The following is a 16,742-nucleotide window of genomic DNA, read 5'->3' as shown; positions in this document are numbered from 1 at the left end:
ACTTTGATTAGCGCCTCAGGTCCTTTTCGCGTAACAGGGCCGTCCGTCATGCTCCTTTGCAGGAATAATAGGTGATCACGCTGGTGGTACAAATCGTCCTTGGACCCTCTTAAATATACCTGCTTCGTGCTTCGTGCTTCCTACGTAAAAGCCACTACTGCAAACTCCCACAGCAAAAAGTCGAATCTCCGTGCCATAAAAACCCCCAAATGCTCAAAAACCCCTTTACGCCCATTGGCAAAGTGTCTTCCATCCACATAGGAACCGCCGCTTTGACCGTTTCCGTGTTGTACGGAGAATCTAATTCATATCCATGCCCTGGGACCGTTCCAGCAGCCCAGCAAGGAACCACCCTACCAGAGCGCACCCACATCTTCATCGAACCTCGCAAGTTCCTTGCCCGCCTCTTCAACCTCCTTGCGTGCCTTCATGCGCATGTAGAAGATGGGGCAATCTCTCGAAGAACACAGCACCTCGGAATGCATGCTGCCCTGGCAGCGTTGACACTGGGTCCAGAGTCTGGAGAAGCGCACTTCCATCTCGCCCACCTTCTTGACGTGCTTCGTGTACAACTCGCCGATACGTGGCTGACAGTTGGAACACACGGCGCCCCTGCTCTCTTCCTTGCCGACGAGGGGCTTCTTGCAACCCATGCACGTTTGGGTCTTCTTGGCAAACTTCATCAGTCCACCCACCGTCGGCGCCGCGACCGAGATGCTACGCGTGTGGTCGCCGGCGAGTAGAGAGTTCGCACGGCGCTCGCCCAAGATGGGCTCGAAGATGCGGTGGAGCGGGTTCGCCAGTTGGTTTTCAAGGTAGTATTTTGTGTCGATCGGGACGTTGTTCTCCAGCACGAAGATCGGATCTTCAGCCTTTTCGTAGTTCTTGCTACCAGCTGCGCCTTTGATGATGACGTACGCGACTCGATCACCCAAGGCCGGAGCGGAGCCAGCGTCACGCTTCTTCATGCGTTCGGCGAGTTCGACGTGTGCCTGTTTGGCAGTATAGTCACTTTTGCTGAGCGCCTTGGTGATGACGAGCATGCTCAGGTCAACCTTGTTTTGGAGCAGGTTGGCAATTGTTTCTTTGACGTAGTCTTGAGCGCCATCGACGTCTCGGTCCATCAAAATCTTCTTGAGAACGGTCTCGATGACGATCTGGACTAGGCGACAGTTGTCTCGGCGAACTGTCTCGATACCTTTGGTGTCCATCTTGTCGAACTTTTCAGGCTTGGTCCAATAAAGACCGGCGTAACGTTTTTTGTTGATCAAGAGGTATGGGAAGTACACCTTCTCAAATTCCAGCTTGATTGGCTTGATGAACTTCCCCGAGACATAATCGGCGGCCTCCTGGCCGAGCGCCATTGTTTTGGCCAGATCCTTCTCTCCAAATTTGACCATGACAGAATCAGTATCACCGTAGATAACTTGAGCGTCGTGTGAGTATCCATTGGCAATGGTGTACTTTGACTCGACTTCATTCTTTGTCTTCTCAATCATCTGTCGACCATAGGACGTCGTACTGGAAGCAATTGCCAGACACGGCAATTTTCCGACAGTAGCACCAGTCAAACCGTACACTGAGTTGGCGGAAATTTTCAACGCCAACTGTCGACCGTTGAGCACAGCCTTTTTGAAAGGATCGGTTTCGACGGCAAGCTCTTTTTTCGCTCGTTTACGAGCACCTAGCAATTCTTCCAGAATTTGAGTAAGGAGCCCTTTCCGAACCTTGGCTGTGCAGAACATGTCACCATTAGGGGTTTGGATATAGTCCTCGTCCTTTTGCAAGTTTAGTTTCTCGATGGTGTTCTTGTTCAGCAGGGTGGTATAACACAGATTGTGCGCTTGTATGATCGATGGGTACAAGGAGGCAAAATCGAGAGTTGCAACAGGAACATCATAGTAACCTCTACTGGGTTCAATGACTGTAGCACCTTCATATTGTTCTTCTGATGCCTCGTTTCTGAGATTAGGGATGACCAATTGCTGCTCCAATGCTTTTCGGAAAAGCTGGCTGATAAATTTGACTTGTTGACCACGAGAAAGAAGATAGTTGAAAGGTACACCCGTGACTCTGGCCATTTCCGTGTAGTTGACCAAACACATCAATTTGTCCATGAGCCGTTGTGGCAGGTAAGCATCTTTTAGACAGTAAACAGCCAGTCGTCGTCTCGAGTCAGGTGTACCATTGAAAAGCTCAGTAATCATAGTGTGGTGCACATCTTCCTTCTGTTCCCCCAGAAAATGAGCACAAACAGAGTTAAGAGTGTAACTTCGGAGTTGGTGATCTCTTTGCACCAGCTGCAATAAATCGAGCTGGATTCTTCCGTTTGTATTTGTGGCTTTCGTGTCGCGATTGCCCATTTGTTTGCTCGAGAAATTGGTGTCTTTGGCCTGGGATATGACACTCTTGAGTCGTGACCAGTATGGGAACTTTGGCAACTTCAGATGCTTCGCCCTGTCAAGGAGGTACGGAAAGTCGAAATTTGCAATATTGTAACCGATTATCACATCGGGGTCGACCTTTTCCAGAAAATCCCTCCAGGCTAATAACATCTTTGACTCAGAGTCGTGCTCATATATTTGCGTATTGACAATCAGACTGCAGGTATCCAACACGAAAACATTCCGTACGAATGGCTTCGATTCTCCATACCTTGTGACAACGTTGGCGATCTGAATGACTGGATCCTGGTTGGGCTCGGGGAAGACGCCTTTTCGACCAGCACATTCGATATCGAAGGACAAGATCCGTAGTGGTGCCATCTTTGCCCATTCTCCGTCATGTCCAAGGGAGACCATATCACGGTAGTGACAATACGCTTCGATCTGGCAATTGGATTGACGCTCATGCTGCGGCATAACATGATACTTATTAGGAGGAACCTCGACCCAGCACATGCCAGTAATTCCGGTGTCAATCATGAACCGCAAAACATATTGAATATTGTCAAAAGTCAGAATCTTGCTGTCCACACCCTTCCACATTCCTTTATAATTGGCATGGCCATCTTCTATGGCTGACCTCAGTCGGTTGATAAACCTTGGGTCTGCAACTGTGATCTTGAGGTATGGGCTTTTCTGGTTGCCTTGAAACCCATACAGATTCTCTCGTAGCACCATCTGCACCGAGTGGATGACAGGCTGGTGTTGTGCCAGTTGAGTTTCGAGGTACGCCTTGTAGCCTTCCACATCTTGCCGTTGGAAGTTAACGGGGGCTGCTACATAGATGTAATGGAGGAAGTCGGTAACATGGAGTAAGATGGAGTGTCCGGTCTAATTTCTGGTCAGCATCTGCTATCTTTACTGTCGAGCTTTGAATATGACTAACCTCAGAAACACCAAACAACTTGAGAGTGACTCTTCCTCCATGTAGTGTGCCTTCTTCTACTTCAATCTGCTGGAAGCGTAGACTGTCTCTTTGAGGGTCAAAATCACCCAGGCTTGGTCTGTCCCATTGTTGATCTTTCTCCGCGTTGTTCTCTTTCAAGCCGGTAATATCTTGGGTCATCTTCTCGAGGACTTCTGTCTCGAAGTGACTCTTGGGTTGGCTAGAGCCAAACTTGGATCTGACGCCATTCGGACCATGCTGAGACGAGTGGAAGGATACACTGGGTCCATTGCCATTGAGCTTTCTCTTCTTTGCCGATGGAGGTGACTTCAAAGTGCTATGAGTGTTGGTGGCGTCGGTCAGCACCCTCCTCTTGGGGTTATCTACTACGCGTCCAGGCATTGTTGCTGACGCTCTGTACAAAAAAAAATGTGGCCAGAAGCAGAGTGTCCGTGACGATGAACATGGGCGTCCTGGATATTGTAGATGGTTTGATTGCGCGAGAAAGTCGCGTCGCGTCATTCCATTTAATCAGTTAAAAGCGGCTCCTGCGGGGCGACACTTTAATTGTGGATTTCCAACAATGTTCGAACAAGACATCACGTGAAACATGCCACTCTGACCGCCCCCCAGTGAGTATCAACAGTGTTCCACATTCAATCCCTTCAATATCACGGTAGTGTTACGCATCAGCTACATCAAAGCTACATAAGACCTCATCAAGCTGCCACAGTTGTTACACTGCACGCGGATAAAAGGAACTCCTTTCTAAATCACCATGGCGGACGACATCTCAGCGGAGCATACCCCTGGCTTCAAGGTCGGAGAAAAGAAAACTCTTGATGAGTATCATAAGCTAGGTGAGTACTAATAACCGGAAGGGACCATATCTGTGTGTAGACAGTATTGTATCTAGAGCGACGATGCACACGGCAAGAATAATATTACGGGAAAGAGGGGTAGAAGATCATGAAGTCTCATCTGAGCCTATTTGAGCTCCTGTGCCATGCTCCTCATTCAAGTCCTGTCTTGTCACAAATGGCTAACTCTAGCGGTGTTTAGATCAAGAAGATGAAGCAATGAACCGTTGGAAGGCCTCTCTTGGCCTTGCAACCGGCGACTCAATCTCTGATCCCAACGACCCTCGTCTATGTATCATCAAGTCCCTTGCTCTGGTAAGAAGGTCCGATCTTTCCCCATCATTTTCTAATGCTGCATCAGGAAGTTACAGGACGGCCCGATATTACAATAGATCTGTCTCAGCCCGGAGCTCTCGAGAGTCTGAAGGACAAACCATTCACTATCAAAGAAGGATGCGAGTATCAGATGAAGGCCACTTTCGTTGTCCAACATCAGGTTCTTTCAGGTCTGAAGTACATTCAACTCACAAAGCGCAAAGGCATTCGAGTAAGCAAGGACCAAGAAATGATCGGCAGCTTTCCTCCCAACACAACTGGCAAGCCAACATACGAAAAGAAATTCTCTAAGGAAGAAGCTCCATCTGGTATGCTGGCGCGTGGTCATTACGACGCTGTATCTCGCTTCGTTGATGACGATGATACAACGCATCTGAAATTTGAATGGTCGTTCGAGATTGGAAAGGATTGGAAATGAGAAGCTTGAGCTCCATGGAAGGATACCGACGACCAATAGGCTTCATTGAATATGTGCGAGCTTTGAAGTACCATGTCCACGCAAGCTCTGCTGAGATTCAGGGTCGTTTTGATGAAACAACATGCATTTCTGCCACGAAGAGCCTGATAAAGCGTTTTCGAGCCATGAGTCGAGCAGCGATCAAAGAAAGTACTCAATATGAGATCCTTGACCGTCTTTTCCTTGATTCTGTTGCTGCTGTTGTTGTTGCTGTTCATTTCGATGCACATCGTTCTCCGGTGCAGCCTCAAATATATTGAAGTAGCGATCCCCCGTATCGCTGACTTCAAGCACACTGGCTAAATTTCCACATCGGTAGCAGTAGTTGGGTGCACTCCAGACCGTGCTTAGTCGATCATCGTAAAGTATCTGGTAGCCCTCCTGACAAAGTTGATGAGCTCGTAGAATATGAGACATGCTGTTAACTTGGAGGAATTTTTTGACAACATCTCCACCGAAGGTATATCCTGCGCCCCGAGGAGATAGAGAGAATTCATCACGTTCTGGATCCGGATCCGACCAGACCAAGTCTGCCATAGGGCCTTCATGTGGTATTTCTCGATATCTGTCAATGATCTTGATTTGGTCGATGGAATGAATCGAAGGAGAAAGGCCGCCGTGGACGCAAAAGATCTGATCATTGATCACCACGCTCAAAGTGAGAAAGTCAAACATGTCGGTAAAGTAGTGCCAGACATTTGCATTGCCATATTTTCTAGCGCACTCGGTGTAGAAGCCGTAGGACTGCGTGACGCCACGGGATTCGTGATTGCCGCGGATGAGATGAACGCGCTGAGGGTATCGTAATTTCAAGCAAACAAGGAGGGAAATGGTTTCGACGCTGAATAGCCCACGATCGACATAATCACCTGGGGACAAGTCAGAGAGTCGGAGCCAGCAGCTAGGGGTCTGTCTCTGCCACGCACCGAGAAATAAATAGTTTGTATCTGGACAAAAGCCTCCAATCTTGAATATTTCCAGCATGTCAAAGAATTGACCGTGTATGTCGCCGACAACTGTCACAGGTGCGGATATGTGGACAACATTGCTCTCTTTCATGAGCATCTCCTTTGCTTTGGCGCATATTGCTTCGATTAATGACTCCGCTAGTAGGTTTTTCTTGTACAATTGGGCGATACATTCGTCGAGGTCGATACTCGCTACACGCGCACAAGGTGACTCAGTATCGCTGTAAACACGTCGTGTAATGCCATGACATACCAGGTAGACCAGGCATCCTGGAACTTGAGTCCTTTTGCCCGCACCGCCACGCACACCCAGGTGCCCTTTGTGCTTAGGGAATGATCCTTGGTAAGTAAATGGGTTTGGCCAGATTTCTCATTGTGCTAGGCTGTTTAAGCACCAGAGATAATAGGCAATAAAAGAAAATAAGAAGCTAATCAGCTTACGAGCAGTGATAGTAGGGTTTCCATTGCATGGATGGCAAGCCAAAGAAGATGATGCGCGCTCGTGCTCTTTGGCGCAGGCAAGTTCGCCAAATGTGACGACGCCATTCACCCAACTCGCCACGCCTTCCAAAAAGAGTAGTCTCACCAGGCTGGCATAAAGATCTAATTAAATAATCGTTCTCCTCTTAAAATTCACGTAGGTGTAAACAAACTCCCTCAGTCACCCTTTAAAGGATTTAAACAAAGTCCAAATTCATATTTTCTTCTTATTCAGTCTTCGTATGACTTGCATGGTTATACAGTAGTGTCTTCTTGTTACATGCTCAAACGGGATAGGCGGCAGCTCAGTTTCCCTTACGAAGTGTTGCTTCATAGTCGTTGCTAGCTATTGTGGCAGCTGGACGAGGCCCTGGACGACATGATCGCCTCTGTCGATCTGGAATTAGAGACAAAGTGTAGTGATCGTGTCGTCGATGTAGGAGATGCGTAGACACAATTCCTCCGTATAGTCTCACACACCTGATGCATACTGATCTTTCGCCTGAGCAGCGAATCTATGAGAAGATCTCTGTCAGCAGTGGCTTGTCCATCCACCATGATCGGGCAGGAAGCAATGAACTGATGATGTTTGAGCTTTGCGGGCAGTACAAGCACTTTTCGGTCGCCCTCGACTTAATAACGTGGATTTCATCGGAGTTCCCTGGATAAAACCTCAGCAGGTGCCTCTAAATGGTTTGTAGGCATATCCAGTCCTAACTTTAAGATTATCGAGGCTGTTACTGTAGGGTGCAAATAGTACTCCAGGCCCCGGCCGGAGTCGCGGTCAGAGGGCAGAAGTGCACTCCTGGTGGTACTCTCTAAGATGGCACTCTAAACAATTCACCCGCCCGTCCAAAGATATCTGCCTCGAGTCCTCCCTTTTCCTCATATCGACTTCACATTGGCGATGCAAATGCCTATTGTTGGTCTCCACCACACATCTCCCAAACGCTCCTAGGGGGTTCGTAAGCTTCCGTGCCAACAGGCGTATACTTCATATTGAGCCTGTTTGTTTATGGGTTAGCCTGAAGCGGTGCGAAATGGAAGCACAAATAAGTTGCGTATAACATACCCAAAAGCCGATGGTCCACCCATTCTTAATCCCTGTTCGGTTCTCCATACAAGCGGAGCTGCCAGTGCGACCACACTAACCCTCAAGCCATACTTGTAGTCTGAGATGCCCAATGGCGCGCCATTCGCCATGTCCAGGAAACAAATGAGGTCAGGACAGACTGCTAGGACTTTGTCCTCTTCCCCTTCTTGCTTCAGGACAGCGCAGAGGTTCTCATTTTCGAACTCGACGGCCAAGGAGGTACCTGACGCGTACATCCCGCCGTCGGATCGTGAGACTGCTTCTTCTGAGAAGGATGAGAGAACGACACTGCCTCTGGTAAAGCCCTTTGTGACGTGTCGTACGACCGAGATGATTTTCCCGCGGAAGAGAAGGACGCCGTTTTGCTCTTTTAGCAGCGTAGTGACAGGATCTATCTTCCTGCTGCGAGAGAGAGCGATCGAACGGCCAATAGACCATGCTATGCAAGCGTTAAGTGAATTCTCATCATAGACGTGTTGCGCAAACCGCAGAAAGATTGGTGGAATGACAAACCTAACGAATAGCTGTTTCGAGGCAGGCTGCGAGCCTCACTACCATTAAGAGGGTTGATACAGACACCTGCCAATGATCCTAGGTCGGTGCAGGCATCTCGCATTAACTCCTCAGCCCGAAAGTTGTCTTTTTCGGCTGTGAAAACCTAAGCCCAGTGTCAGTCAGTCGCAGCTGAAGATGGAAATGACAGTAGGACTGTACCTGTCGTCTGCCTGCTCCATCTGCAACAGCCGCTGGAACAACCGAGACGTCTCTGAGACAGCGAACTGTTTGCCACAGGAAAGGATAGGCTCGCGCTACACAGTCGGCGTCTAGGGTGCTTTTGCCAAAATGACACGCCGCGAGGAGTGCCTCAAAGGCATTCATCCCTCCTATCTCATTAGGAATAACAGCATCGAACGAAGTGATGCTAGATGTCTCTATGACTGCGTCCATGGCATCGGTAACCCTAGATCAGATGGTCAATGCGTGTTGAACAGGTGAAATACCAGGCTTCTTACTCATGCATGCCTGGAATTCGCTCGAGATAGACGGTTGGAGATCCCTGTTGATCAGGTCAGTCATGTGTATGTGGAAAATGTAAGGTTCCTCACCATGAAACCAGCAGCCAGGACAATAGCGCTATCAGGTAATGTGTCCTGCCGCCTGATGGTGATAGCCTCACCTCTGGCTAACGCGTGCAAGCAGGCAACATAACTGGGATATGCATCACCACAGCTCCCGACTCCCAAAACACCAGCGCCGTCTTGGAGGAATTGCAAGTCTATCTCCGACAAATACCACAGGTCCCCCTCTATTCTTGGTCTGTATGACTCGACATCAAATTGTTCGACAATATCATAGGATGATGCTTTAGCATCGATTCCGTCCGCATGTCTTTCCGAATCGGCACTCTTGACGCAATCGTGAGTCATTGGCAAATGGCTTTCTTCTGCATCTTCAAAGCCTTCTGATAGGTCCGCAACAACCCGAACAATCAGTCTCGTAGCTCCGTTGGTGGCATAAGAGACTGGGATCAGTTCGATCTCCACGACTTCCTGCGTGGTCCTGCTTCCTCCTGCGGCAACACAGCGGTCCATTGCAAGGACTTTGGCTTCCTCAATCTGCTCATCCATTGAGGAATTATCAGCTTTCGGTGTAACGATCGTGTCTACTGAACCGCTGATCTTCCCGATCTGTACTAGAGTCAGTATTTCATCTTGGAGAATACTGTGCAGATTCTCCTACCGCAGCACCGACAGCATTGGCCACTTCGAAATGATTAGGACGGATGAGCTCTCCAACACCTGCAATCTCATCACCGATGATGATGCTCCCACCACCAACGAGGATAACTCGTGCATCTCCTTGCTTTGTCTTGACAAGATCAATCGCCTCTTCGACAGCTCTCTTGATCTCTCTCCTTCCAGAAGCCTTGAGTTGTGATGGGACCAGTCTCTCTGTAAGATGGTTGGACAAGATCAAGTCTGTTGTCTACATGAAGTGTTAGCCCAGAGGATGCGAGATTGTCCGGATTACTGACAGTAAGAGTCTGCCCTCCAAAATAGACTCCTTCTCGCGTCAGGCGTGAGCCTACCGAGTCCGGACCAATGCGAGTTTGATCCTGTTCTGTTCTGACGAGAGAGCCACCACCTAGGGCAATGCTGTGTACATCAGGGATGGTGAAGTTAGTCCTCACTCCAGCAACCTTGACGAAGGCGGCGGATTGTCGTGGAAAACCAGTTTTCAACAAGGCGCAGATATCGGTCGTGGTCCTATCGTGTGTCAGTAGATTAACGAGCATGGCGTCTTGAGGAGGATCAATTCACCCTCCTACGTCTGCCACGAGGACTTCTCTGTCGTCGCCCTCATCCTGTGAAAGTGACCCTGCCAGCAACGCTGCCCCTCTCGCACTGTTCGTAGGTCCTGATGAGAAGCAACCTATTGGATACTCGGCGGCTTCCGACGCTTTGCTCAAAGTGCCATCGTTGAGGGTGATGTACAACCTGCACTTTCCCAATCTCTGGACCGCAAAGTTGAAACCGGCAATTACGTGGCGAGCAAAGCGTCGTAGACTTGCATTGAGGATACTAGCATTCTCTCGTTCAAGAAAGCCTAGTCTGCCAATCCTGTGGGAGCAAGACACATCGTATCCCGGTCCAAGTTCTGATATGAGAAAAGATTCCGCTTCCAGCTCCTGCCTCGGATTCGATGGAGAGTTTATGCCGATCACGACTATGCTTTTGATCGACGTCGACTTGATTATAGCAGCTTGTTCCTTGAGCTGTTTGTGACTCAACGCAAGTACGAGTCTACCATCCACTAGTTCAATCAGATGGTATTCGAACGGGCCACATGGGACAGCTGCCACATGATGCAACTCACCTTGATAGCCACCATCTACGTAACCACAATGACCTTCCATCAAGGTACGAAGATCTGCTGGAAATCCCACTAGGAGAAGCATCTTTTAGAAGCTGAATATGCGATGGATTGATCAAATTGCTCACCGAATGGCGGTGACCGCTGAGAATAAGGTCCACACAGTCGGATGACAGCGACCTTATCAAGCTTGCTCCGATCTTGCTCCAGAACTGCGTTGATGAATTGCTGCATTCTGCTGTGAGCGGCCATCCCGCGACGAGAGTCCAATTCGAGGTCACTTACCGTTGTACCAATTTTGACTGATCCAATTTGACCTGAAGGAATATGCCCCTTCCTCACAACCTCCTGAATTGCGAGTTCGACACCGGCTTGTATGTCAGAGGTTGTAGGCGTTTTATGCCAGGCCACGACTTGTTCATTTTGAAGTACAACGGCCTCGAATCGTGTCAATAAGTTGCTGTGCCAATCAGGGAGTGACTCTCTTACATCTGTGTTCGTTCCGCCGACGTCAATGCCAATCACATATGAAGGCGTCCTAGCTGGCATTTTTGCAGTGAGATATGCTAACGAGACGACAGAAGTAGCTACTGTTAAGACACTGCAGAGTACAGAGTCTTTTGAAGCCGCGGAACATTCTTGGGTTCTAATTCTTGTAGCAAACAGGCCGGAATCTGTGCTCGGGAGTAAGCTAGGAAGTGCTCATACGCTGTGGGTAGCTCCGGCACTCTAGGCAAGTAGATTTAGCATGGATAGAGTCGTATCTCTGCAAGTCATCTCCGGCGTGTGCTCCAGATCTCCCGACATATTGCTAAAACTGCGGGCTATGCACTTGGCAGGGGAGGAATTTGAGTATCACTCCCGGTAAGGGACCAAACGGAGTCTGTGCCGATAAACGCCGCCTAGCCAGACGATCCTTCTGTCGGCTAGATAGGAGATCTGCCCCGCCTGTTGTTCCCTGACTACAATAGTATTGTACGTCTTGGTTAGCGCTGATATCTTGATTCGCACAAATAACCACTGGTTTTTTTGGGGCATTTGGGTGTGGGGGACCCAATCAGCATTGGGCCCAGCAACGCGGTCATTAGCTGGTGTCAAAGGCAAGGGAAAACAGACATCACACAGCTTGACTGGCCCCACTCCAGGTGGCCAAGGTGGCACGAAGGCCTGTCGTCGGCTAGATAACAAATGAAAGGCACTAGTGGTAGGAGATAAGTGGCCAATCGTCCGAAGTGGGCCGTGGAAAAACCCACAATGTGACTACTTCGTATCGACGTTGTGCTCCCTTTGTTCTCCCGACACCAGGAACACATAAGAAGTCTCCCAGCAAGGAATCAATGATACGGTTTGGTTCCGGACACGAGATTTGATCATGCCATGGGCCATAGAAGACGAGTCTCGATATCAGGACGATCCGCCCCTTTCACACTCGGAGAACTGTGTATAAAGGCAGGTTCAGAGCCAGTTCCCACTTAGACTCAAGCAATTCCTGCAACTTCTACACTTATAAACCGCGCCATGGAGGACCACATCACCGCCAAACAAGAGGAGCACCATCCCACAAAGCTGGCATTCACTTCTATAGCGGCACCAGCTCCAGATGCGAGCGGCCAGTCAGCATCAGCTCCCTCCGATCTGCAAGACTATGACCATGTCAGCGAGGGTCCTCCTGCCACGAAGAAAGAAGTCTTCTCATACTACGCTTACTACGCTGGCAACAATGGGATAGGGTCCTTCCAATAGTCAGTCATGCCATGCCCGAAGCTTCTTCTCGATGAGATATGCTGACCTTCCCTCTAGCTCGAATCTCCTATTCCAAAACCTGATCTATCAGGCAGGCTTCAACCCGAACGTATTGCCATTGGGAAGCTCCAGCTGCGATGTCGATCCGAATGCGCCGTGCCATGTCTTTTGGAATGGGGGCACAAAGCCCTACAGTTCTGTCGTCTTGATCGCCTCTGGTCTCACCTTCCTATCCCAGGCCTTGGTCTTCATCGGAGTAGGAAGCTTGGCCGATTATGGCAATTGGAATCCTTGGGTCGTCCGAACCTTCTCAGTCATATGCTGGGCATTTGAATTCGGATTTCTCGGTGTCAGAAGAGCAGACCAATGGAGGACGTCGATGGCTCTTTATATCTTGAGCGGTAGGTCCACACCCCATATCTTTGTGCTCTTCCAGACTGATCATGCTCCAGCCATCACTTTCTGGGCATCCTATGTCTTCTTCAACGCGATATTTCCCAAGCTCTCTCATGACCTGCCCGAAGTCCGCACTGCACATGATGACCTCCTGGAAGGCAAGATCAGTGAAAAGGTCTATGAACATAAGTGTTCCATGGCCCGCTCAAAGATCATGAACATGAGTTATGGCTGGAATAACGTCGGATTCACAGCCTGTGGTGCACTCTCACTTGCCGCACTGGCGGGCATCGGTGCGAATGACTCGGTCGCTCAAAACAATTGGGGCTATTCAGTATCGGTGGCTGTGTGTACCGGATTCTGGATACTCCTCGCCATCCCTTGGTTTTTGTGCGAGAAGAAACGTCCCGGGCCACCACTACCAGCAGGAGATAATTATCTGACCTTCGGATTCAAACAGACCTGGTTCGCAGCCAAGCAAGTCTGGACGCTGAAACAGACCTTCTTCTACCTGATCGCATTCTTCTTGCTGGCGGATGGTATTGGCACCATCATCACTCTTGTCGCGATTGCACAGACCAAAGTGGTTGCCTTCTCTGCTACCCAGAACACTTATCTGATCATGGTTCAAGGAGGATCTTGTGTTGTTGGTGTTTTCGGCGCCTACTATGTCCAACGACTCTTCAACCTTCGAACGAAAACCATGCTCCAGACCTGCAATATCGGATGCGTTCTCGTCGGACTATGGGGAATGATTGGAATTTGGACGACCAAGGTCGGCTATCACAACCTGTGGGAGTTTTGGTTTTTCAACGCGCAGTACGGCTTCACTATGGGTGCACAGTTTTCATATGGACAGGCGTTCATGGCGGAACTTGTGCCTCGTGGGAGGGAGTACATGTTCTTCAGCTTGCTAGGAATTGTCTCCAAGGGTTCTGCTTGGATTGGGCCCATTGTTTCCAGCGCCATTGTCGACGTGAATGGCAATGCATGGACACCATTCCCATTTGTGGCTGCACTGGTGCTTGTGCCTACAATCGGGATATTCTTCATCAGCGAGTCCAAGAGTCGGGTCGAGTGCGCCAGGTACCTCGAAAAGGAAGCCACCGGTTTGCGGAAGCTAGACATCAACGCCGCGGACGTGAAAAAAATGACAGACTCGCTCACAGGTCAGGAATAGGTACAGATAGTGCGCCACTGACATGCAGTTTTTCATCAGACATCGCATGGCACATTGCTATGATTTATCGCTATCTCTGCTCTAACGGAATTCGTTGCCATGAACAAACTCGAATTGATTCATCTTTTCGCTATATAAGCGGTAGCAGAGATTCTAGAAATGGTGTCTTTTGTTTTATCGGTCCGAAATAGCAGTGGTGTAAAGATCAGGTCCCCGATAACTCTAGACCCTGGTAGCGGGCCAAAAATCACGTGAGCCTTCCTAAGATCACGTGTGTCTCCAGTAGCCTCGTGCCAAGGGTTGGCGAGGATAAAGCTTGGGGAGACGACGAGGAACTCGTCATAAGCAGGAAGTCCCGTCATCAATAACAATGGACATCCAGTGCTGGCCCCTACAGTCTCTGTCGAACATCCGAAGACGAGTGCAGCCATGTACTATGTGAGCCTTCAATGTTCGGAAAAAGATGGCGCCCGGAGCAGGCGTCAAGCCTCCCGTTCCGAGAACGAGAACCGGTCAGCATTACTACTTTCCGCTACGTGGTGAAGAAGATCCTCACTGACTATGCGTCAATGTACAGGCTGCTTGACTTGTAGACAGGGCAAGGTCAAATGTGATGAAGAGAAACCTACCTGTCAACGGTGTCGGCGGCTGCATTTTGAATGCATGTGGGCTGTGCCGCCGCCTTCGCCGCACCCCCCAGGATCTGTGCGTGTACCGCGAGGAGGGAGAATAGAATTGGCCGACGGAGGAGCCGTGGTCCAATCGTGCGGACCACTCAAACAACCATTTGTTGTCGAATTTCCGAAAGCAGATCGAGCGTCTCTGCCCTATCTTAGCCATTTCATTACCTTCTGCTCTCGATTTCTTGCCTACACCAATGACGGACAGGGTAATCCATTTCAGCAAGAGCTGGTCCCGCTTGCAGCTTCCTCTTCAGCTTTATTTCACTCAATGCTCGCCGTTGCTGCCGGTCACATGGCTCGGCTGGAACCGCGGCATACTCTCCCAGCAGTTCAGCATTACTCGACTGCTCTTCGAGAACTGAACATTGCCTTGTCCGAACCTACTCAACTGTCCTCAAATTCCACGCTCGGCGCATGCCTCTTGTTATGTGTTTATGAGGTAGGTAACAACATCTCATCATCCAGACTCAACTTACCAACAATACCCCATAGATATCCCATTCGGAAAAAAGCCTTTGGCTGCAGCATCTTCGAGGAGCACGGGATCTGATCATGTATCGAGGTGGTCCACGGACATCCGACTTCCTTTGCCGGTTCTTCTCGTTGCTGGACATATCTGGATCCTTGTCATCTGGTAGAGGCCCGTTGATACAAGGCAATTACTGGCTCGAAGTCGGCAAGCTGAGCTCCGTTTCCTTGAATCAATCCCACCTGAACTGGCCATATTACGACGATGGGTCTGTCATGGTCGACACGTTCCACGAATTAATGGTCTACATGGCGAACCTCTCGAAGCTCTCTGCCCTATCAATGACCAAATTCGGCCGACATAATCCGCGTCTCATCCGAGACAAAGCCATGTCGATCCAACAAGGATTGCATCAATGGTGGACTTCACGGCCCACGGAACTGCGAGACCAAAGTAACGACTGGCGGTGCCAGCCCAGGTCAAAACCACTAACCGAGCCGGAGTTGCTGGAACAGGAGTCCTTCTCGAGTATTCGATCATGTAAGAATGCTTGTATCATCTACCTTCAACACATCATCCACCCGACTGGCATACAACCTCAAGGATCAGAAGTTGCCCTCGCAGCCGAAAGCATTCTGGACATTGCCAGGAAGACGCCAGAAGGATTCGGTCTGGAAATGGGTCTAATCTGGGGCATGTTCATGGCTGGAGTTGCCATCTTCCATGACACCGAAGCAGAGGCTCTAATTCGCCGAAAATTAAGTTCAGATGCGAGCATCAGTATCTATGTGAGTATTAGATCAAGAGCAGTCTTGGAAGAGGCTAACAAGATTCGCTTCTAGCATGCTGATCGAGGGCTGGAGTTATTGGAGATCCTCTGGGAAAGGCAACACCGACTCAATCTAAAACTTGATTGGAGGGAGCTCCAGAACGAAATGGGCGTGCAGGTGTACGTTATGACTCTGGACCCCTCCATGATCGATCTAGTAACTGATCAATTGTTCTTTCAGGTTCCTTCTCGCGTAGAACCCGCGCACCTTCTCAGTTTTGTGTTCCTGCGCTATACCCTGCAAGTGGTAGCTCTCAGCGGCCAACGACTCTGTTTCCTACACAACGCCCTTATCAGCTTCATCCGCGACAATGGCATGCCTATCAGTGGTCAATTAGACGATGACTTCGACCAAACCGCACTCCCATCTCCTCCACCTGCAGGTTTTTGGTCTCTAGAATCCAGAACTAAACCACGATGGTCGATATTATGCAAAGCGCCACGTAGATGAGATCCATACGCCAGCCGCTGTGCGAACCGATCGTCGATATTGGCCACCACAGGCAGATCAGGACTATTGACTTACATGTTCTTGAATACCAATGCTGATGGTGTCGTGTGAGTGATGGTCCTGTAAAGTTGGCGAGCAGTGCCAGACTCAATCCTTTTGCTCGAATTGTTTTAGGGTGGATTTCCGAAGCCCAGACAAAAGCCGATGCATCGACACACTGCACGTTCGATCAGTACGACATGTTCCAGACAAGAGCCGACTACTTACTTGGACCAACATGATGTAGATGAAAGTGAAAAGAACGCTGGCGGAATCGCCGGCTTTATGGTCGGACCCAAGATATTCCCACCGAAGAAGGGCTTCGGCAAGGAGACAGCAAGCAAGGGCTGAAAAGCCGATGACTGCCGATGCCAATGTCAGCTAGAGCCTGAGAGCAGTGGAAGTCCTTCGTGCAGGCATCAAAGAAACGAATTGGTTTGAAGAGACCTACGAAACAGAACCCGACGGCCAACTTTGTCAACTATCAGCATGCTGACGAAGACGAAGACGGCCGTTTCCGGAGCTTGAAAAGACGGGCTGCCAACAGTCAGAAA

The 16,742-nt window shown here is 49.6% G+C and overlaps 4 protein-coding genes across 5 annotated transcripts; 2 read left to right on the top strand and 2 right to left on the bottom strand.

The window, feature by feature from the left end:
* Nucleotides 1-47: 47 nt before the first annotated feature.
* Nucleotides 48-3,799, bottom strand: PV06_07395 (uncharacterized protein). Its single transcript, XM_016408635.1, has 2 exons — nucleotides 3,331-3,799; nucleotides 48-3,275 (listed from the first exon to the last, which is right to left on the bottom strand). Exons 1-2 carry the CDS (start codon nucleotides 3,730-3,732, stop codon nucleotides 354-356), a joined length of 3,324 nt encoding a protein of 1,107 aa, XP_016260389.1. The 5' UTR covers nucleotides 3,733-3,799; the 3' UTR covers nucleotides 48-353.
* A 170-nt stretch (nucleotides 3,800-3,969) lies between these two features.
* Nucleotides 3,970-5,160, top strand: PV06_07394. 2 transcript variants are annotated; one of them, XM_016408633.1, is made up of 3 exons: nucleotides 3,970-4,190; nucleotides 4,393-4,505; nucleotides 4,552-5,160. In XM_016408633.1, the coding sequence occupies exons 1-3, from the start codon at nucleotides 4,109-4,111 to the stop codon at nucleotides 4,942-4,944; spliced, it is 588 nt and encodes a 195-aa protein (XP_016260387.1). In that variant the 5' UTR covers nucleotides 3,970-4,108; the 3' UTR covers nucleotides 4,945-5,160. The 2 variants fall into 2 exon arrangements, with proteins under 2 accessions (XP_016260387.1, XP_016260388.1); XM_016408634.1 differs by lacking the exon at nucleotides 3,970-4,190 and having other exon boundaries at nucleotides 4,305-4,505.
* PV06_07393 (uncharacterized protein) lies at nucleotides 4,301-6,443 on the bottom strand. The gene is made up of 3 exons (XM_016408632.1): nucleotides 6,205-6,443; nucleotides 5,910-6,143; nucleotides 4,301-5,852 (listed from the first exon to the last, which is right to left on the bottom strand). Exons 1-3 carry the CDS (start codon nucleotides 6,218-6,220, stop codon nucleotides 5,125-5,127), a joined length of 978 nt encoding a protein of 325 aa, XP_016260386.1. The 5' UTR covers nucleotides 6,221-6,443; the 3' UTR covers nucleotides 4,301-5,124.
* A 7,737-nt stretch (nucleotides 6,444-14,180) lies between these two features.
* PV06_07392 (uncharacterized protein) lies at nucleotides 14,181-15,895 on the top strand (the record flags this gene model as incomplete). The annotated part of the gene is made up of 5 exons (XM_016408631.1): nucleotides 14,181-14,229; nucleotides 14,295-14,839; nucleotides 14,893-15,657; nucleotides 15,712-15,818; nucleotides 15,880-15,895. 5 exons carry the CDS (start codon nucleotides 14,181-14,183, stop codon nucleotides 15,893-15,895), a joined length of 1,482 nt encoding a protein of 493 aa, XP_016260385.1.
* Nucleotides 15,896-16,742: the final 847 nt, after the last annotated feature.

Source organism: Exophiala oligosperma (assembly GCF_000835515.1).
Source record: "Exophiala oligosperma strain CBS 72588 unplaced genomic scaffold supercont1.7, whole genome shotgun sequence".
In the NCBI taxonomy this organism is placed as follows: Eukaryota; Fungi; Ascomycota; class Eurotiomycetes; order Chaetothyriales; family Herpotrichiellaceae; genus Exophiala; species Exophiala oligosperma.
Note: the sequence above shows the minus strand (reverse complement) of the source record. Positions and strands in the feature narration are given on the sequence as shown.